The sequence below is a fragment of the Limulus polyphemus genome, unplaced genomic scaffold (genome assembly GCF_000517525.1).
Source record: "Limulus polyphemus unplaced genomic scaffold, Limulus_polyphemus-2.1.2 Scaffold67, whole genome shotgun sequence".
NCBI classification, from domain to species: domain Eukaryota; kingdom Metazoa; phylum Arthropoda; class Merostomata; order Xiphosura; family Limulidae; genus Limulus; species Limulus polyphemus.
Window position 1 is genome coordinate 785,103 of NW_013665677.1, and position 22,675 is coordinate 807,777.

At 33.3% G+C, this 22,675-nt stretch overlaps 1 protein-coding gene across 1 annotated transcript in view; it reads left to right on the plus strand.

Moving 5' to 3' along the window:
* The window catches only part of LOC106465287 (prostaglandin E2 receptor EP2 subtype-like), a 51,015-nt gene that overhangs the window by 19,772 nt on the left and 8,568 nt on the right, over window positions 1-22,675 (plus strand). The window contains exons 2-4 of the mRNA XM_022393702.1: window positions 14,037-14,450; window positions 17,698-17,950; window positions 19,624-19,669. Coding sequence (XP_022249410.1) covers window positions 14,037-14,450; window positions 17,698-17,950; window positions 19,624-19,669 — 713 coding nt within the window. The remainder of the gene's footprint in view (window positions 1-14,036; window positions 14,451-17,697; window positions 17,951-19,623; window positions 19,670-22,675) is intronic.

Genomic DNA, 22,675 nt, shown 5'->3' on the forward strand with positions numbered 1-22,675 from the left:
ATCTTTGAAGTATAGTTACTGTATTAAACATAACTATTATGTAAACATAAGCCATTAAAGCTGTCAAACCGGAACTAGTATATTTAATATTTAGCTAAGATTTGGTCACTTTGAGATTTTATAACGAGAGATCAAATTCAACTGTGTAGAAAAACTTATAAAGCAATTAAACTCAATATAATTAAATAAAAGAGAAAATATTTAACCCGAAAGCCTAAGAGAGGTGTTGTTTGAGACGTTATTTTGGCGAAGAAAAGAAAAGAATGAAAAAATTCATAATTTCTCTTTCTTTTTTTGTAGCCCTATTTTCGTTCTACTAGAAACATATTCAAACTACGTATAACAAAAAATTAGAAACGCTGGTTAAATTAAGTCACTGATTATCCCTTTGAGCACAGTGAAGTCCATCATTAGGAAGTGGAATGTGCTTCATACCACCAAGTCACTACCAAGATCAAGCCGCCCTACCAAACTCAGCAGCTAGGCAAGTAGGAAACTGGTTAGGGATGCCACTGTAAGACTAACAGTGACTTTGAAAGATTTGCAAAGTTCCATTGCTCAGATGGGAGTCACTGTTCATACACCGACAATATCCCGGTCCCTACACAAAGCTGGCCTGTATGGGTGAGCGGCAAGAAAGAAGCCATTACTGAAAAAGATTCATCTTAATTATCGTATGGATTTACGACAAAGCATGTAAATGATACTGAAGAAGCATGTAAATGATACTTGTATAACCACAAGGTTTTGTGGTTATACAAGTTCAAAGCTTTATATCTGGCGCAAGCCTAACACAGCACATAACCCAGGCAACACCATCTCAGCTGTCAAGCATGGTAGAGGCAGTATCATGTTCTGGGGATGCTTCTCATCAGCAGGAACTAGGAAGCTTGTCAGCATTGAGGGGAAGATGGACGGTGCAAAGTACGGGTGAATCCTAGAGGAAAACCTGCTTGAGTCAGCTAAGAATCTGAAACTGGGTCGAAAATTTACATTTCAGTCGGACGATGACACGAAGCGCAAGGCCAAAGCCGCACTGGAATGGTTTCAAAAGAAGAAACTGAATGTCTTGGAGTAGCCCAGTCAAAGTCTGACTTGAATCCAATAGAAAATGTATGGCGAAACTTAAAGTTTGCAGTCCATCAACGGTCCTTAATGAACTTGTCAGAATTGGAAATGCAAATTTGAAGGAAATATTACACCACCTCATTGTTCAAAACTGGTAGAGACTTATCCAAAAAGACTCACAACAGTAATTGCTGCCAAAGGTGCTTCTACCAAGTACTGACTTTAGGGGGCTGAATACTTATGCAATCAACAGGTTTCAATTTATATTTTGTTTTGCAGGTTTTGCTGACATTCAACCTCCTTCACACATAACAGTGTTAAGTTTGATCATTAGAGTTTTGAATAAAAACAAGTTCATTAAAAAATTCTTTACATTATTTGTATTTTATCAAAATGTGGCATTATTGGTAGGGGGTGAATACTTTTGCAAGGAAAAGCATATGAGAGTAAAACTGTTATTTAAGTTACTTGGGTAGACATGTGTAGTAATCATAATAGATGAGCGCAGAAACGTCTTCAAATAATCGATTTTGTATTATCTTGTATTTATCATCTTCAAATTTATGTATGTATATCAGGTCTCTCAAAGTCATATCTTGATATTTGGTTGTTACTATTGTACTAACAAAAAACTGCTTGTCTCACATTCATGAATAACCTAACGCTACTTATAACAGCGTAGGTTTTATCTTCATGAAAACAAAATCTAGCACACATGTTGTCTATGTATAGATACCATATTACTCTGTTTCAACGTATATGTTTATTGAAATAAGATACATATTTGCTCATACTGGATAACAAAGCGCATAACATGATCAGCCGAGCACTGCACCTTCGTTTTATATCAGCCTAAGTAGATTGATGATATGGAATATTATCCAATTGAATTTTGTGTGTCTTTATAAATGTGTGGAAATAGCTAAATGCAAACAAAATGCACTTACCTTTTCTGGTATAGCAACCAGATTTTTTACAGAATATTTCTATCAAGTCCCGCGCCCACGCAACTTTACTATCTAACAGTCATGAGTTTCTAACTAACCATTTACATTCACTATATACAACACAATTGAGACAAGGTGTGATCATAACAGTCTCTCTTTTCACAGCCTTAGTTACATACACTATAACCATATGTGATCAATCTAGTGATGATGTTGAAGTTATCTGTTCAACTTCCATTACTCGAAACAGAGGGTGCAATTCTCTGGTACAAAACATCACAACGAAAGAAAACAGGTTCTCATGCAAACACTTCTTGTAACACAATGTATGTTTATAGCTTAGTTTTGGATATCTGTTAATATAATTGTGCCTCATAACATTTAACTGAAATAGAAAATATATCTTAGCAACACCTCAGTTTTGTTTCAAATTACAGTAGATCAGTTCGGAAAAGCAGGTTTTGTGCAACAGGACGCTATCTGCACTTTTCTATAGCAGTTTCATATTTCTGTACGTTTATGAGAGTGTACAAAACACGCACTGTTTAAACATATTTCACGTGTTTATCGTCGAATCAAGTTTTAATGAATTTATAACCTCCTCTTTACATCGTTTAATTCGTTGTTTGAGATTTTGTCCTTGTTAGTGTTAAATGGTCGTATTAATCTACCTTATATTATCTTTCATAACAATATAATAATTAGGATAGACCATCAAGTGTTTTCCTGCGGAAATTCTGAAATATCTTATTCTGTTAATTCGATTCAAACGCACTATTTATAATTTCTCAATCCTGAAACAAACCAGAATTTTTTGAACGAAAAATAGAAAACGAGCCCCAGTTTTTTACTGGTAAAAATCCCTGAGCTTCACCGTCAAAAATATGTTTACAAAATATCCCATGTACCAACAATTGAATCAATGTTTTTCCAACTAACACATCATAAGGTATACCAACAAAGCTGTGTTTCATGTCAAAGTTACAAGTGTACTAAGTGAAAAATTCGAGCAACCACTGTAAAATCTACTATCAGAGCGATGTTTCAGTGAAACGTACAAAAGTTTATTTATATCAGCAATTACACTTAGATTTTTCCAAACAATACATGCCGTCAAAGTTATGTTTCATTCAAAGCTAAAAAAGTGCCCTATATACAAACATTGAACAACATGAGCTGTAAAATCTAAAACCAAATACTAAAAGTTGAATGCAGTTTTTGCGAATAACAACCCGAAACTATATACTACTTACCAGTAGTCCATTTTTTCCTGCACCCATCCTAAACTACTACCAAAGTTATATTTCATTCAAAGATATAAAAGCTCATTTTCTACCAGTAGTTGAGCCCATGTTTTCGGTAATTCAACTTATAAAGCAATCTTCTTACATCTAGTCTTTTGACAGTCAGGTCCACTAAATAGACTATGGATGTATTAATTCAGTTCGTCATGGGCCTAATGTGATTTAACTTGATAAAACTAACATCTACGAACGTAGTTTTGCGAATGAATGGATAAAAGACAAAGATGCTCAGTTATATCTTCAAATTTCACGACTGGTCTCAGTATCATGATACTTTTCACTCACAATTTCTGGTGGAATAGTATGCTGGAGATGACACTGAGTAGAATGATTTCGCCTTAAGAACAAACTAAGCAGTTATTAAATCCAATATTATTATCAATACCTGACTTTTTAATGTACAATTTAGGTATCCATACTTTTGTCAAATTTTGAGAAAATAGTAATGTATCAACTGTTCAATTAAAGCTACCTAGGGAATGAATTTTGATACACACTGAAATTCAACAAACATTATTATAGTGTTAAAATTCTTATTCTATTTGTCACAAATGCCCTGATGAAATCCTAAAATATAGGAATTTGTGAATTTACATTGTAGATTTATTTTACTGGACGTATTTAATAGTTTATAAATTTTCCAGCCTTTTGTCCTTTGTAATATAGCAGTTAAGCCTTACTTTTACATTTGCCACAGTTTTACCCATTTTGGCTATATATCAATGATAAGCAGCTGTAAAGGACCACAGAATCAACTAAAATAATTTTACGGGTCATACATTTATTTTAGTTCGCTGCATAATACAGAGTAGCCCCAAATTATCTTTCCTATTTTAAAATTTAATAATTAAATTACTAAAGAAGTACAACCATGCAGTTTTCAACATGTTATAGCCAATCTAAAACAGTTTTTATTGAAATGTCAGTAGATTTTACGTGTGCACCATTAGTGGCTCTCAGCATGTCTAACCGAAATTCGATTTCAGTCTACGTTCGTTGCAACGTGTCCACAGCGACAGTGGCGATGGCATCCATAATCCTGGTTTTTAGCTCCGTGATGTTTGCTATAGTTGTGTGATACACAATGTCCTTAACATACCCCCAAAGAAAGAAGTCTAGCGTTGATGTCTGGCGAACTCGGAGGCCACCCCGACTAATCCATTGTAATTAACCTTTTCTTGTATGGTTGTCATTTTACATGGTATAAGTTTTTTCGTTTGTCTGTTGTAAAGCATAACGCTACACAATGGGCTAACTGTGCTCTGCCAACTGCGATTATCGAAACCTGATGATTTGCTAAGCCACCATGGGGCATTGTAGAAGCGTAACAACATTTTTGACCTTTCCTCTCAAATTATAAATTCATCTAACACTAAAAGCACCAAACAATGTACTATATTCATAATTTTAGTATTTTTCAGTGCAAAGAAAGTGTTGATTTTCATTTTCAGTACTTAATTTCTAGAAGAAAAAAGTATTGGATTCCTGTGACAGGATTTCGAGTTTTAGAACAAAACAATTTAAACATTACTGAATCTACTAGTTAGGATGGGGTTGGATGAAAATAATGTAGATGATTATATTTGTCAACTATCAGTTCATAGAGCAGGGCGGCCCCCCAATGGCACAGCGGTATGTCTGCGGACTTATAACGCTAGAATCCGGGTTTCGATACCCGTGGTGGGCAGAGCACAGATAGCCCATTGTGTAGCTTTGTGCTTAATTACTAAACAAACAAACAAACAATCATAGAGCAGGGCAGTCTTAAAATTATAGCGTTTCGGTCTTTAAAGTAAACAGAAAATATCTCCAAAACAATATTCAAATATCCGATCAGCAAAGATTCAGGATAACTTAAGTACTGAATATTTGAAGGTGGTATTGTAAAAAAACGTTTTTGTCGGGTGGTATTGATGTCGTTATTCACATGAGTTAACATGCCTGCTAACTGCTAGCTAACCAACTAAAGTTATACTTGCACTTTCAGAGGCGTTATTTGTGACAGTCAATCCCACTATTCTTAAGTAAAAGATTAGCCCTAGAATAGGAAGTGGGTGGTGTTGAATGTTGATTTTCAGAAATGTGTTAGTTGGAGAATATCTTCTGAAGTTTTCTTATTTCATGTGATTATAAAATATTTTGTATTTCATACTTCTATATTTCGCCTTTGTATTGTTATTCCATATTTCATGCTCACGGAAAACTTATAGCTCTGACTTTCCCTGGCCAATAGTCCAATCCCTTTCATTTCCCTGACTTTCCCTAGCCAATAGTCCAATCCCTTTCATTTCCCTGACTTTCCCTAGCCAATAGTCCAATCGCTTTCATTTCCCAGACATTTCCTGACCAATATTAATTTCACTAATTTTATAGGTTCGTGGACTCATATTAAAACAAAGAAAGAGTTATTAACAGGCCTTGAGAATTCTAATACCTTCTGTGCATATCAGAATCCTGTTTAGATCAATAAAAAATGTTTCTTCTATGCGTCAACAACAGATGAGATGCTAGTAAACCGAAACTAAATAAATACTTACCATGCTGCAGATTTGTAATATCGCATTGTTCGTATTAGGAGCGTGAAAATTGCTGGTGAGTTCAAATAAAGTTCTTACGTAACCTATGAAAATATCTCTAACCTAAATACAATTGGTAATACGATACAGTAAAGTAAGTTAGGCAAATGTCAATGAGCAACGAAATTTATGTAGGCATTTAAGGCCTTAAACCTTCACATTATTTGAATTAACTCACACGCACCCCATAAAAGCGTGTATTCCATATACTTTATCATAACTTCCTTAAAAAAAGTCGTCCTTCGTTAAAGTCACGAACAAAGATGTGATTCATTTTTTGTTGTTCTTGTTGTTGCTTGGGAGAACATATTGCCTCATTTCCACAACACTATTATTTTTTGTCGGTCACACAGTGGGATGTAATTCGATGTTAATGTCTGAAATATCATTCAATTCGTAGTTTTACTTCATTCGTGCTTACAAGAGAGTGATAGAGTTATAATTTCAACACAAATCCTGGGTTTCCAAGAAGTCATATTCTCGAATGTAGGTGTTGTTGCTCAACAACACCTAAGTGAACGTAATTATTTGTGTATTATGGTGACTTCCAAGAAGCCATATTCTCGAATGTAGGTGTTGTTGCTCAACAACACCTAAATGAACGTAATTATTGTAGTATTATGGTGACTTGGCTATAGATGCTATACTTCCATCTTGTGAACGGCTACACTGATATATCCGTGTCTGTACTAGATTTAGAAGATAAATGAGGCGGTATGATGACAAGTGACGAATCTCATGAATATCGTATGACAGGTTCACAACAGCATGATGTCACTCCGCCAGAAGCGTCATTATAGATGACTGCTGATACACAGCAGCGCTAACGTTTTAATTTTTTTTAGTTAAAAGTGAAGATAACGCGTGCATTTGTAATAAATACTATAATGCTCAAACTTGGAATGAATACAATTTTTTTCTGTTTACTTCAAACTGTAAATACATCCTCTCTAGAGCTTTTTTTTTCAAGAATCATTAATGGCCTTGAGATATAAAAATTAAACCCTGAATTTTATATTTTTGTGTCCTTTCTACTAGAAGCTATAGAAACGAAGTACGGTGAATGGAGTTTTTACGAAAACGCTTGTTTGTTTGTTTGTTTTACTTTTTGCACAGGATATTCAATTTAATTATCACTGCGGTGATTATTGAAAAATCATCATTACTAGAAAAATGCATTTAGATTGTCGACTAATTTGTGTATTTGCTGCTATAATATTTTGCTTTAATAATAAAGAACTGCACTGATTTTTCTTTCAATCCTGTTTAAATCTATTAATCAATATAACTGTCTTCATATGCTGTTCCTGTTCATAATTTGCTTTTGTGAGGAATGTAAATTATTCACTAATTATAAGTTAATTATACTCATTCAGAGGGAATGTAAATTATTCACTACTTATACGTTAATTATACTCATTCAGAGGGAATGTGAATTATTCACTAATTATAAGTTAATTATACTCATTCAGAGGGACTGTAAATTATTCACTAATTATAAGTTAATTATACTCATTCAGAGTGAATGTAAATTATTCACTACTTATAAGTTAATTATACTCATTCATTATACTCACTGCTTTTTTAATCACTCCAGATTACCGCTAACTATAAATAAGTTTCACCGCCAACAACCCAGTATTTAACTACGTAAAGGCCATTTACGCTCAGAAGTAACTATTACTAATTGTCCAGAGAGCACAAAAACAATACCAAAAACACTGGCCAACTACTAGCAACCCCGACTTCACACTGTCGCCTCCGTGGATAAACTACGAAAATATACATAGAACATAAATCAAAGGCGAATTATATAGAAAAGTGCAAGGCATATATATAAAATAATGTGTTTCCATCCAAATCATATAGATTAACGCTATATTGAGCTTTTAGTAAGTTCTGAACCAAGATAAATTTAAGTAATTGATCTTATGGTGTTTATATTTAACCCTAATATTATTGTTATTCTTATTCAACTTCTAAATTAACTACATAATTCATTTTAAAGTTACCCTATACCATACACTTTTTATAACACTTATCACGGTGTTTGATGTCCAAACTTAAAACTATACTCTTTTCGTACCCGTAATTCATGACCTACTTTCTAGATGTTCAAATGTGTGACCCTCAGGTCAGTATACCAGCATGATTTTCTTAACATATCAACTGTTGTATCTATTCAGACTCTACACTTTAGCTATAGCACCTTTTGTCCAGTCATAGCTGTGATATTTACTATCCGCCTTTATTGTCCATATAGAGATCACTCACTAAATATTTGTGATATCTACTGACAATATTTATTCTATTTATTCACCTTTTAGCTATTACACCAACCGGGCTTCAGTTCAGACATTAACTATGTCATGTCACGAGTTTCTCTTCGCTCTTATAGCTTTGACATATATGCATTTATATTTCATTCATTTAATAGTATCACCATCTTTTCTCCACTCATTAACCATTAGGCCCGACATGGCCAGGTGGTTAGGGCGCTCGACTCGCAATCTGCGCGTCGCAGGTTCGAATCCCCGTCCCATCAAACATGCTCGCCCTTCCAGCCGTGGGGGCGTTATAATGTTTCAGTCAATCCCACTATTCGTTGCTAAAAGAGTAGCCCAAGAGTTGGCGGTAGGTGGTGATGACTAGCTGCCTTCCCTTTAGTTTTCCACTGCTAAATTATGGACGGCTAGCGTAGATAGTCCTCGTGTAGCTTTGCGCGAAATTCAAAACAAACCAAACAAGCCATTAACCATTATATTTTCCAAAACTATTTTCGCCAACTAGTTGGGGCACATGTCCATTTCCTGTCCAGCGGTTTGGTGGGAAAGTTATCAATCCCCTACTTATGTTATCTACCCAGCTTCTCTCCGTCAGTAATTATTATAACTCCCTGGTTTCTGATTAGTCACGTATAATCAGCTTACATCTAGTATAATATATACATATCTACTGTCTGTCTACCGTTAGTTGCGATATCTAACCAAATACTTTCTATGGTGTCCGCAGACTCATTGGCGGTGAAATCTACTTAGACTATTGGTTGTGATATCTAGTGTCTGTCCATTCATTAACTTTGATAGAAATGAATAAAAAGCCTATAACCCGAGCGCTTTCGAAAGGTGGACCTTTCTTCTTCAGGGGCAAACTTCAGAAGAAATGTCCACCTTTCAAAAACGCTCGGATTATAGGGTGTTTATTCATTTCTATCAAGACTTCTTGAACCTACGTGTTTTTCTAACCTCAGTCATTAACTTCAATATCTTCTCAGCTTTAAACATCTGTGTATCAGCTTCTCCCTCCATTAACTAAGTTTCTACAATTTTCTCTACTTGAACCTACGTGTTTTTCTAACCTCAGTCATTAACTTTAATATCTTCTCAGCTTTAAACATCTGTGTATCAGCTTCTCCCTCCATTAACTAAGTTTCTACAATTTTCTCCACTCACTAGTTATAGTGTATATCAAACCTACTTTCGTCTTTAGCTGTGATATCTACATCAATCTTCTTCCCATTCATCAGGTATGATCTATACTAAATTCCTTTCTCGCCATTTATGGCATCTAATTGTCCTTTATAATATGTTATCGTTTTTCAGCTCTCTCATATTAAATTTGACAAGTGTAATTATCTATACTGAGCTAAGTAACACTATCTAGCGCAAGACAAAGATCGGTAAAAAAAAACTAACTTTCGCGATTATTGCACATTTCTAATATAATCTTTGCAGATCTAGTGATTCCTGCGGAAAATACTTTTGTTATCAAACAATAACCAAGTAAAATAGATAAAAAAAAGCCTTAGACAGATCATAAAGAACTGCATGATGTGAATATCAAAATTAGATCAAGTGAGAGGTGCTCGTAAGGTTTAAATCAACATGCTAATTTTGAGTTAATATTTATTTCCTAAGATTGTTAAGTATTGAGAGATGATTAAAGATTTTAGTTTTTTTTACGTTGACAACGTATATCAATATTAACACACTGGAACCAAAATAAATAATTAACCTTATTTTTGCTTCTTAAAGAATTTGTAAAACTGATAATAAAGGTTTAACGTAAGGGTTTGTTTTAGAGCAAAACCACAATAGTCTATCTGTTGTGTCCACCGCGGGAACTGAACCACGGATTTTTGCGTTGTATGCCCGTAAATTTACCGCTGTCCCACCAAAATAAAAACGTTAAGGGAATTTCTTTTTACGGTTCGAACGCGCCTTTTTTGATAATATAACTCTGATTTGTCTGTTTAAAAATTGTGGCGTAAAGCTACAAAGCTTATCTGCTGAGATATCCTTTGTGTTTAATGACACTGGAAAGCAACTAAATATGGATCAATTTGTGATACCAGGATCATCCAGAAAAAGACTTGCATCAAGTCATACCCCAGCGATGGTAAACAAAGTGTGGTGTTCGTAACGGCTGAAACTCCACAAGCATAAATATAAGTAGCAAAAGCTGTCCACGTGTCCTAGGCAATAGAACTCAACATAATCATGAAAAAATCTCTCTCTGAAAAAGCAATACAACTTACTTGTACACAAGTTACGTCCACGACATATCCATTCAACTATCGCAAACCTCAAGCAGCTGTAAAATGAAACGAGTATTCGTATTATTCCATGTCGCCTCTGAATTTCTGTGAACTCGGATTATTGAAATTGATACTTTGAAACACTCGCTTATGGAAAGCCACATGAAGCTGGAGTGTGCTTGAAACATGACAACATGACACCCTTGCGAAGGAGCAATGAAAACTACGATGCAGGACTATTGCCAAGATGCCTGGCTTTCAGATAGTGCATAACCACAAGTAATGATATGGACTGCTATGACGTGTTGAGGTTCCAAAATAAATATAATATAACATAACCCTCCTCTCTATCAAATATTCACCGTATAAGCCAACAATAATTACTTAGAATAATTATATCTGTATATAACCGTAGCATCTTCATCAGCTACTCACTTAATCTAATACTTTTAACTACAGTGGACATAAATCTTCTCTCACTATTATCTGATCGCTCTTAAGATATATTATCTAGAAACAAAAATAATAACACCTTGTCCGTCTATCCAGTATCAATGTGCTTTTATAAACCTGTTGAAACCAATATATTATTGATGGCATGTGGATGACACTTTATTTTTAAAGATTTTGGCCATTTGGAGAATTTTCGATTACTCCAACAATAAATATGCTAATATCAGGTTAACAGTTGGACTTCAACTTCCATTTCTTCACACAATTATTCGTAATAAATAAACAATAAACTTAAATTTGAGCCCTTTCATAAATACAAAAATTTACAACTGTAAGTTTAATTGTGATATTAGCATCCTAATTTGTTTTTTGAAAAAGAACTGGTGAAAATATTAATTCATCGAGAACACACAATAATCAGTACGTATGATTTTGGGCATAAGGATCTTGAAAGTATCAAAAAGTTCTTAACTAAAAAAGTTTTTAATAGATATTATAAACAATATTATTTATTACTATTTAAATAGTATAAAAATCCTTCAATAGACAAACTGTAGAGTTACTAAACATTTCTACAGTTTTTTCATCTACACGTAAATAAGTTATTTTAATTACAAATTTGGTTGTTTGTTTGAAATTAAGCACAAAACTACACCATGGGGTATGTGTGCTCTGCCCACCACGGGTATCGAAATCCAGTTTCTAGTGTTGCAAGTCCGCAGACATACCGATGTACCACTGGGGAGCTTAATTATAAATCAAATTCATAAGTTGTTCCTTCGAGTTTAACTATTAGTTAAAGTAAAGTCTATCTTTAAACCTGAATGTACAATATGTTGGCTATAAGTACAATTGTTTTAAAAGTTTTTTAAGTCATATTAGATACTAAGTAGCAGATTTGAAATCAACGCCATTCTTCACTAGTGATAATCATATCCTAAACGAATATAATGAAGTTATAAATAACGGATAATTCCAAGTGAGTGAATAATGAAAAGGAATAGTGCATAAAAGAAAGTATGTTGATCAATAGATTTCAAACGAGGTTAATTGAGAAGAATAGTGCAGTTGGTATATGATAATGTTCAGCGATTCAATTTTCATATATTCACTATAAAACATATTATGCCTAAAGGAATTGAATTCCTGTCAGATGAATGTTCTCTTTTCCAAAAAAAAACATATGTTACTATCATTTATTTTATGTTCTTTATTTATTCATCTTTATGTTTCAACCAGAACTTTTCACCTATAAATCAAATCTCCATCTTCTTTCCATTCTTCAAATTATGAGTGCCCAGATGTGACCTCAAAATGAAATATTGTTTTTCTCCCTAAATGAACAAACGTTATTTTTATTTTTAGGGTCACTATTAGTTGAAGGGAGTTATTTAGAACTTTTATTTATGTTAGTAACTTTCGATAAGTAACTTGTATGACTTACCAAGGAATGCTTGAAAAGTCTTTGTGACCTTACACGATATTGTGTAATAGATAACACTACCATCGTTGAGTGGTCAACTTTTTTCGTAATGGAATGGAATTTTGTTTTGCAGATGTAAAGTAGAGCACGTTGTTAGATACTGGACCTTTCCAAGTATTCTAAGAATAAAGTTTTTGGATGTTTAAAAGTGGTATGTTGAAATAATTCAACTTTAATAATTGAACAAAAAAAGCGAATAAAAGGTAAAATATAATTAGGAAGCTAAATTTCGAGAAAAATTAGCTAATACAATTATTTGAAAACGTTATTTTGAAATTATAAGAGAATACTATTTTTTTTATAAACTAAACACAGAAAACAGAAAGTCTACGTCTGTTTATAAGCGACAAAGTCGGTTAATATGTGAAAAGACGTCAGTTGACAAACGACAGAGTCCAGAAACAGCAAGATAAAATGCGTATTTGTGTTTCACTCTTAGCACTTTTTGAAATTACGCCGTGGTAAGAAAAACAACAACTGATTCTAAACAGTTCCTTGTTCTACTTGACGTTGATAAGAATAGAACGTTGAAAGTAAAAAATATTAATATATATTAATCTTTAGCCTCTGCTGGCAAACGTGTATTAGCCATGTGTCGTTGAAAATATTTAAAATATTGTTTGAACAATCTCATTATCGATACGGATTCCACTAACATATTAAACTTTGTTTGTAACCTTATATTAAGGTTTGATGTATTATTCAAACCCAGGAGAAAGTATTTGCTTGGTAGAATTCGATTTTTTTTTAGCTAAGAATAATTTATCTACGATTTATTATATTTTTAGAATGGATGATGCTTTTGTTTTTCTAAAATTACTGACTTTTAGATGATTTTTTCATTAGTTTTGTTTTTCTCAAGACTACTTAAAACAGATATTTCAGATTAAATATTTCCGTTTCTTAACAATACATAGGGATAGGATCAACTGTGGTTTCCAGATAAGTAAAACAAAATATGATTTGTAACGACCTTTTTGTCTCTCGGTTCTTCTCTATACACTTAGTGGGAAAAGGGAAGGTTGGGGAAATAATGTACTCGCTGTTCCGTGGCTCCACAACCTTCAGTATCTTCCACTAGCATTTAAAAGGTGTACTGTAAATGTTAGATTCCAGTCTATTGAGACTTAATGCTAATAAAACTACGGCTTCAACGAATAACCTTTTACTGATATTTAACACGTAAAAGATAACGTATTATTTATTAGCATTTTCTAAACAACATGACTTTGGCATAGCTTTTCATGAATAAATTAACGTTTTTATAGGATTACTATCATGATGATTTGGTTTGTTTCATGTGTTTTCACAAAGCTACTCAAGGGCTAGTTGAGCTAACCGTCCCTTGTTTTAAACCTATAGACTACAGGGAAGAAAATTAGTTAACAGCACATACCGCCAACGCTTTGGCTACTCTAATAAAATAGTGGGATTTAGCCGTCATTCCATAAAAGCAATAAAGTGCAGAGCGTGATTATTTTTTTCTTTTTTGTGGCAAAGACACTCGAATCCACAGCCCTACACGATAGCCACTGGGTCACGCTCGTTCCATTAATCTGATGAATAACGCAAGATATGACAGTAGATCATGAAAACAGTTTATAATAGAATAGCGATTAATTAAAATCGTTAATAAATAATATTTCTTTTGTATTTTGCTCTTTTCAGCATATCACTCACAAAACGATCAAAATAGCCATTGGATCATTACTGACTGTCTCGCTGATCATGGTGTGTTTACCTTTCATGGGATTCGGCCTGTACTACGATATCAACGCCCCCACTCGGCGTTACATGTGTGTTCGTTACCGCTTTGCAACTAAAACTGTGGATGTTGCTTACGCTTACTTTATGTTCACCTTTGGCATGATCTTGTGCGTAGTCATCGTCTTGTGTAACCTGACAGTAGTCACTGTCCTCAGTAAAGTAGGCAAAACTTCCAGGGGTCGCATGGGACGAACGACCATCTGTAAAATCAGTCGTGAACTTTTATTCAACCATGCCACACAGGAAGAGATTTCATTTGCCAGGTTAATGGTTGTTTTGTGTGTCTTTTTCCTCATCTGCTGGGTTCCTTTAATGGTAAGTAAACGCCTCATAGATCATAGATCAAGCAGTTTTATTAGCAAACAGTAACCATTACATTTTGGATACTATACTTGCAGCTGCAAATAATTTCGATCTAGGTGTTTGTATATTATTCGGTAGTGTTTAGAATGGTTAAAACTTTGAATATCTGTGTTATATTCCCAATGTTTAAATGTTATCCAAGGATCTCTATTCTAGTAACAATGAAAATATTGCCTGGCCTTAGGCAAGTATAATAATATAAGTTATATAATTAATGAAAGTCACTCATAGGCAAGTATAATAATATAAGAAGTTATAGAATTAATGAAAGTCTTCTTTGCTCTTGTTTTATATAATAACATAATATCTATGAATTTGATTGAGTCTAGTTGAAAAATATCCTAAAAACCTAGAACTACTATTGAATTGTTAATTGAGTTCTTGAAAAACCTCTGAAGCTTTGTGTACGGGATTTTTATTTTTCAATTCGCTTGACATTCAAATTATTCATCTAAGATCTTGTTTAGATAGTCATGAGACACAAGAAAATAAATCTAGTATTTTGCAACAAATGAAGTCTGTGGATATTCGATGTCATATGGTATAAGTGGCTAAAAAGATGCTGATCTATAAACCTTTAACTCTGAGATACGAATTTGCATTGGAAAGTAAAAATAAAAGGTGCTAGTCAACTAAAAACTACGAGAAATGTATTAAGAGCCAGCGAAGTATTAATTCCAATAACGTATGCAATTTGTTACTATATATAAAATGTCAAACATCTGAGACTAAGTTTCTGTTGGAGAAATCTTGGCTATAAAAACGTCAAGTAAGCTCAGTTAACAACTAAAGAGACATCAAACTAGAGACAAGATTTATGCGCAACAGAAACGTTAAACGGCCTTGATCACTCGGGTGACACCGTTGTGAAGAATTTTCATCTGTGTTATAGAGTGAGCTGGATGATTGACGACTCATACTTGAAATCTGCGACTAAGATTAGATAAGCTCTTTGGATGGAAACGTCGAATATATAGCAACAAGTAGAGCCAGTGATGGTACATTAAGGCACTATCTTCACCAGGGGAATATATAAACCTTTTTCATGTTCATTTTCCCTTATATTGTTACAAGTTTCTACCCAATAAGTACGGTCAACCAGTTTTGGCTATTCTCCAACTGTATCTTATTATATAGGCTGAAATATTTATTCATGTTAGCATTTTATGATCGTCTAAAAGTGTTTATAAAATGGTGAAATAAAATAATAATGATAATGTGCTTAAAACATAAATTTAAAAATCTTCTTTTTATGCAATAATAATAAATGGTTTTTTTCTGCTTTCTTGCATGTTGAATGAGAAAAGTCTATTTTAAACTGTTTTTTCTTGCATGTTGAAAGACAAAAGTTTCTTTTTAAATATTTTTTATATATTATAATCCATGAAATATAAGAATAAATAAACATACACGCAAAACTGGACAGATTGCAAAGAGATTCTCCATATGTGAAGCATCAGTTATGATTTCTTTATAAAAAAGGGTACTTTAATAAATTGGTTAATGAAAGCCTTCAAGGCATTTAGCGTTATAATTCGGGGTTTGGTCTTTACCGTAGACACAGTACAGATAGTCAGTTATGTAATTTCACACTAACACAACCAAAGAAAGTTTTGCAATTTTCGCCATTATTAATGTTTTAAGATGATAAGTCACTTATGTTATCTTTTTTATTCGGTGTTCTGGTTGAGAATGGTTTTAACTCTAGTGGTCAGTGAGCATCTAAGGATTTTATATCTGAATTTATCCATCTGTCTGTTTCAGTTTTTGCTCAGTTTGGGTTCAGTGGCGCCAGTAACTAGAAAACTAACAGAATTTCCTTTGGAACTTTTTATATTGAATAAAATATCTATAGACAATAGGATTTACTTAGTAGGTTCACCAGTGAGAGGTTGCCAGCAAGATACCATTCAGTTGAACATAAATTCTTATTAAGCTTAAACTTAATATCAGTTTTAGAGACTTCTATGACTTAAAATTACTTTTGTTGTAAAACAAAACCTTTAAGACATTAAAGACTGATAAAGGAACATGATACTGAGCTTCCAAGAGTAAATTGATTATATTGTAATGATGATGAGATTAACAGTTTAACACTTTGCATCGTTTTGAATCGATTAACTACTTTTACCGTACCGACCCTGGATTTTTTGAGCAAATTAAATGTATTTCTTTGAGGTTCGGTGTATAGGACGACCTCTATTGTCAAGCAAGTCTAGGATGTTACTTTTGTAACGAAATTCTTAAAAGTTATTTTGAAGCTGTATTAACCTGTGCTCTGGAGTAATCAATACAACCGAGAGTGTGTTTTTTATGCTCTTCAAAAGCTACAAACAGCTCATTGCGGCATAATTTAAGTCACAAACATATAACAAACAACTTTACAAAGTTTTAATCACGGTTAAACTCCTTTTCTATTACAAAAACACTATTCTTTAGTGATCTACTATAAAAACATGTTCACAAAATTAGTGTACGTTACAGAAACTAGCAATTTCTAGTATGACGAATGAGATCAATGCATTTTAAATCAAAAATGTCTTGATTAATTGTAACTAGCACATAAGATAAATAACTTTTAGTTCTGAAGAATCAAGACAAATGATACAATTAAAAATGCGTCATTGTAACGCAGTAGGTGGTACTATGTCAACCCACTTACTCAAAAAAAGCAAACCAAAGTAAAATGAACAACATAGTTTTGGTTAAATATGTTATTAACCAATAAGTTCCTACTGGAACTTTATCTTTGAACCCGTGTATAAGACGAGGTGTAAAATCAGGCATTGTTTTAAGAGTAAATAGTATCGTCTTATACACAGGTAAATACGGTAATCGCTTCCTTTAATCAAGTTCTGCTGCTCTGGTTGAAACGACTTTTTTTCTAAAGATGATAGACAATAGGATAAACAGGCATCAAACAGTATCGGCTTAGGAAATTTATGTATTGTACTTGATTAGCCGACGAAAATTCAAATAATTCTTAACATGAAAGTTTAGTCCAATTTTAATATAACAGTGCAAAAAACACGTTAAAACACAACAAATTAACCTGACGGCATGGGTTGCTTCTATAAAAACTAGTAAAACTATTCACAGTATATATATATATATATATATATATATTAATATATGATTATTCACTGCTTGGTAATTTTATAAAAGTCGTAATTATATGGATAAATCTTCCAATCTGCAGATGACAATCGTAATAGCCCAGTGGGATCCTCATCGGAAACACAGGATATTTTACCGAATAGCCGATATCTGCATGGCTCTGAACTTTATTCTCGATCCAGTGATCTATGTTCTATCAAGAAGACCACACAGACAAGACCTGAGGAGCTTGTTCAAACCATTTTGTCTCTATTGTTTTCCTCAAGTACAATGGTTAAATACCAATGACTCCAAAATATCTCAGAAGAACAGTGGATATCTTTGGAACTTTGGTAGTAAGTTAGTTATATTAATTTTCATCATAATTGCCTATTACATTTTGTCTGTCTGAACTTATCAGTCATCTAATCTTACAGGTTATGTAATAAACTGCATTTGTCTGCCTTTGACATTCAAGTAATAAATGGTGTCTTGGTACACCTTGCATTTGAGTTAGATTATATTCTTTAGGTTATATTTGTACTTTTATTATATATTTATTTATTATTATTTGTACTTTTGTGATACATTTATTTATTTATTAGTATTTGTACTTTTATGATACATTTATTTATTATGGTGTTTCTGTATTAAGATATATTTTTGGTTAGGCTTGGCACTTGTGAAGTAAATAATTTGGTTAACTTTCTTACTCGTATAAATTAACTATGCTCATGTGTTTGGATGCTTCCGTATTAAGTTATTTTTGATTAACTGGGTTGATCATATTATAGGTTATATTCAATTAAGCTTAGCGTCCATTTAGTAAGGTATACTTGATTTGGCTTGATGCTGGTGTTTTAATATATATATATGGTGACCTTTTGCACTCGTGTGGTAAATCATATTTGGCTCAGCTTGGTACCTCTGTAATATGTTGTTTAAGTAGGCTTATGTTTAGTTATGCTTGATTTTAGTAACGCTTGTAGCTTGTATAAAATTACATTTGATCACCCTTCATAGCATTTAATACGTTATATATGATTATATTTCACGCTTCGATGTCTTGTTTTAAATTGAGCTTGTATGGTGTTAGTGGCATACTCACTGACTGGTGAGTCTGACTGTTGACTAGTTGAAATTCAAGATCTTTTAGCTTCTCGCAGAACTTCTTCTAATTTAAATATTTTTCTCGTCATCTGTTCTTTCTATTAATAAGCATGCTTGACTGTCCAATAATACGTAGGTTGTCACAGAATCAAAATCTAAGGTTCTTACCAGTACCACTAGATTGTAGCCTTTGTTTTTATAATGACTATAGTTTTGCAAAAAGCCTCCAAACATTTCCATAAAATACATATTTATATTGGCAACATACTTTTGCACATATACACTGGAGCACTTGTTTTATATTGTATTTAACATAATTGATTTAACACAATATAACTTGGGATTGTTAAGTAAATTAAAAAAGAACATGTGATATATTCTGAATATTTTAGCTCTTTTATTGTTGTTATTTTTATTTAAACATATATAACCCAAACCTATAATGATAATTATGTTTTTAAAAAGAAACAATTACATAAGTAATGTAACCCTCTGTATGTTGTTTGGATTAACAGTTCATTCTGTAAATTTAAACATATATTTAAACATATATAACCCAAACCTATAATGATAATTATGTTTTTAAAAAAGAAACAATTACATAAGTAATGTAACCCTCTGTATGTTGTTTGGATTAACAGTTCATTCTGTAAATTCAAAAAACAGAAAATTATGCTTAATATTAACGGAGAAAACAAATTATTTTTGTAATTATTGCACAAAATATCATTATAGTTAATTCACAACCAATAGAGATATAAAGCTGGCTTCCACTTAGCACTTATTCAAGTTGAGAAAAAAGTATTTTTTAAGAAAATAATAACTAATTAAACCTAGTTATCTGATATTCAGCTATTAAATTTAATTATTAATACTCCATATTTATTAAAAACTTGTCCATTTTCTTCTCTAAATCAAGTGTCTGCTGTCAACCTCAGGACCTCTCAAGATGCCTTGCCTGAACGGTATGTCTTTTTCGTTATTTCTCCTTCTACTTAATATTCTCCCTTTTCTTAATACTATATATTTTATCGCTCAACTTTTATATTATGTTTTGGTTCATAAAACATATAGTTAAGTCATACTTCGCTGTAGCACAGGTGTAAGTCTGAAGGCTTATAACGCTACAACAGGGTTTCGATACCCGTGGCGGGCACAGCACAAGTAGCCCATTGTGTAGCTTTGTGCTTAACTACAAACAAATATACTTGGTATTTATATATATATATTGCATTCTGTTGTGATTCTTATGATTCTTATTCACCGAATTTCTTTTAGTCTTTTTCTATTAATTAGAGAATTTATAAACTAAAACTATTTTAAACCAAATGGTACAGTTTATAATTTGTTTATACAGAGAGGATTTGATAATATCTGTTCAAACAGGTGGAGTCAGATCATGCCAGGAATGTTAATTTGAGGGTTCGTGTTTTGCTACATGTAGCCTGAATAACGCGCTCTGCACATTAGGACGGTGAATGTACTACTGAAGTAATAACCAAATCTCAGTATTTGGTTAGATAAAATTAGCCCAAGATTTGGCGGTGGATTCCGATGTCTAGCTGCCTTTCTTCAAATTTATCAGTACAAATAAACTGTTACAACTAATATAATGCTTTAGTATATATCATAGTACATCTAAAAACTTCACTCGACTAAAGATTAGCTTTTAATTCTTGTAAACATTGCCTTCACTAAAAAAAAAGAAACATATCAGGCATCAAACAATGTTCTAACAGAAACATTTTTCAGTGACTTGTTAATTCCAATATTAAAACTATAACGATAATTGAGCAGACCCGACTTAAAAGATTTTATAATTAAAAATCCTTTTTTTTTTGGCCGAGCGTGGCCCACTGATTACTGTACTCGAACGATGAATCCATGAAATCTTATTCTACGCTTTGGGACGGTGATATGCTATAAGTGTGACGCTCAAATCCCACTATTCGGTAAGATAAGAGTTATCGGTAGGTGCTGTTGACTGCCTGACTCTAGCCGTCAGTTCAACATTAAGGACAGATAGTTCTCGTGTAGCTTTCTACAAACATTTTACAACAAACAAACAAATAAAAGATTTTTTTTTATCTTGACAGGCTTAGTAGCACTCTGAATAATTTTCAGCAAGAATTCAACCAGCCAGTTATACGTGTTTCGTACAACATTGTATGTGAGCTAATTTACCACTGGAAGACAACAGTAATAAAAGGGATGGGCTTTCCTATTACAGAATGTTAGGTACGTCATATTAAAAGGATTTTGGAGCATCACCACTTCGTTATAGTCCATGTTGCCTCGTCTGATCATGTTCTATCTGACGACCGTGTATCATGATAGTAGCCCTGCAACGTTGTTTCTATTGCAAAAGCCTCCGTTGTAAGGCTGTCATGCTCAAAGTCCACCAGTTCTTCCTGATATATATTCCTTAATCTTTATAGTGTACGGGGAGCACTATTTACTAGTGCCTGTTTCAACAGTCCGACTTCATACAAATTCATAGGTGTAACGTCCAGCAACTTCCTGGTATGCCTTTGTATGAACACTTGTTTCATTCTCCAAATGCATGAGAACGCAACGATTGAATATGAGATGTGACTAGAAGCCTTATCTTGGTGAACCAGTTCTTTGTTGGCCTCGTTTTCGTACATACCAGTAATTTTGTATGGTACAAAGGATCCTGAACACTGGTCTGTAGTAGGCAGAGCTCACCTTGACCTTTGTATCCGCACTCCTAATTCCTAGCCTGCTCTTTTTATTCCAGCGTTCGAGATATTTTCGCGACATGTCGTGAAACACTTTTGAAAATTTGTTCCATTCATTGACCAATGTAAAATGGCATAAGACTTGTTAAAGTTATCAAGGTACACATACGCGAACTGTCATTTTCTCCCAACTATGAATCGTTCATACACGTTCACACGAGACTAGTGTCGCTTTTCCAGACGGATTATTTTGCGTACCGTTGCCAGTAGATTCCCTTGTGTTACAAGACGCCGTTGTTGGCTTACCACGGCTGAGATACAACTTGTTGCAAGTCTCTTTTAGGATGGGCCTGGCACTCCAAGTTCATCCATATTCCTTTGTTTTCCAATGTCACTAAATAAAAGGGATACTTCCATCTGGAAGATTCTACACCCCTGATCGAAGCACATTTTATTTTTTTTATCTTAATGTATGAATATTTTACGTCCGAAAGGGCTGTTAACCTGTTACATACCCTTACCAAATGCAGTCAATTTTCGGTGACATCACATTACATACAAAAACGCCATATAGTTTTGCTACATGCCTTTCCTGCGCGATTTGATATCGGTTGTTGTTGTTAAGAGACTTGCTAATTTGCATCTTCAAAATCGTTTTAATATAACGTACTCAACTCTCTGTATGTTACAAACTGTCCCTGATACTGTTTTTTAATACTTGCGTTTACTACTTCTGGTAATTTTTATTATATGTTTTTCATTATTTCTATTTAAATTCTGCGCTCTGTTAAAATAATTCAGTTCACTATTTTTTCTCATATAAAAAGTTATTTTCTAGAGTTATTTTATCTTTGACGTTTTATTATTTTGTGTATTGAAATTACTATTGTTATTCTGTACTTAGATTAGTACTTACACCAAGAATATTATTTTTCTCTTCACAAAAAAATTGAAAAAAGGAAACCAACTGCAACGTAATTATTTTTCATACTCTTATTTCGACTTGTTAACATTTTACTCCCATGAACAATTGCTGTATTTTATCCTTCCTCTCCTAAACACGGAATCTCCATCCATATATTTTCATTGTTCGTTGTTGCTGTAAAATTACAACACGGTGCTCTTTTCTTGTGCACCTAAGTTGTATTCTGTACATGGCTAAATTTGTATTCCATAGCTGCAGTATTGAAATATTGTTTGTTTGTTTTTAGAATATCGCGCAAAGCTACACGAGGGCTATCTGCGCTAGCCGTCCCTAATTTAGCAGTG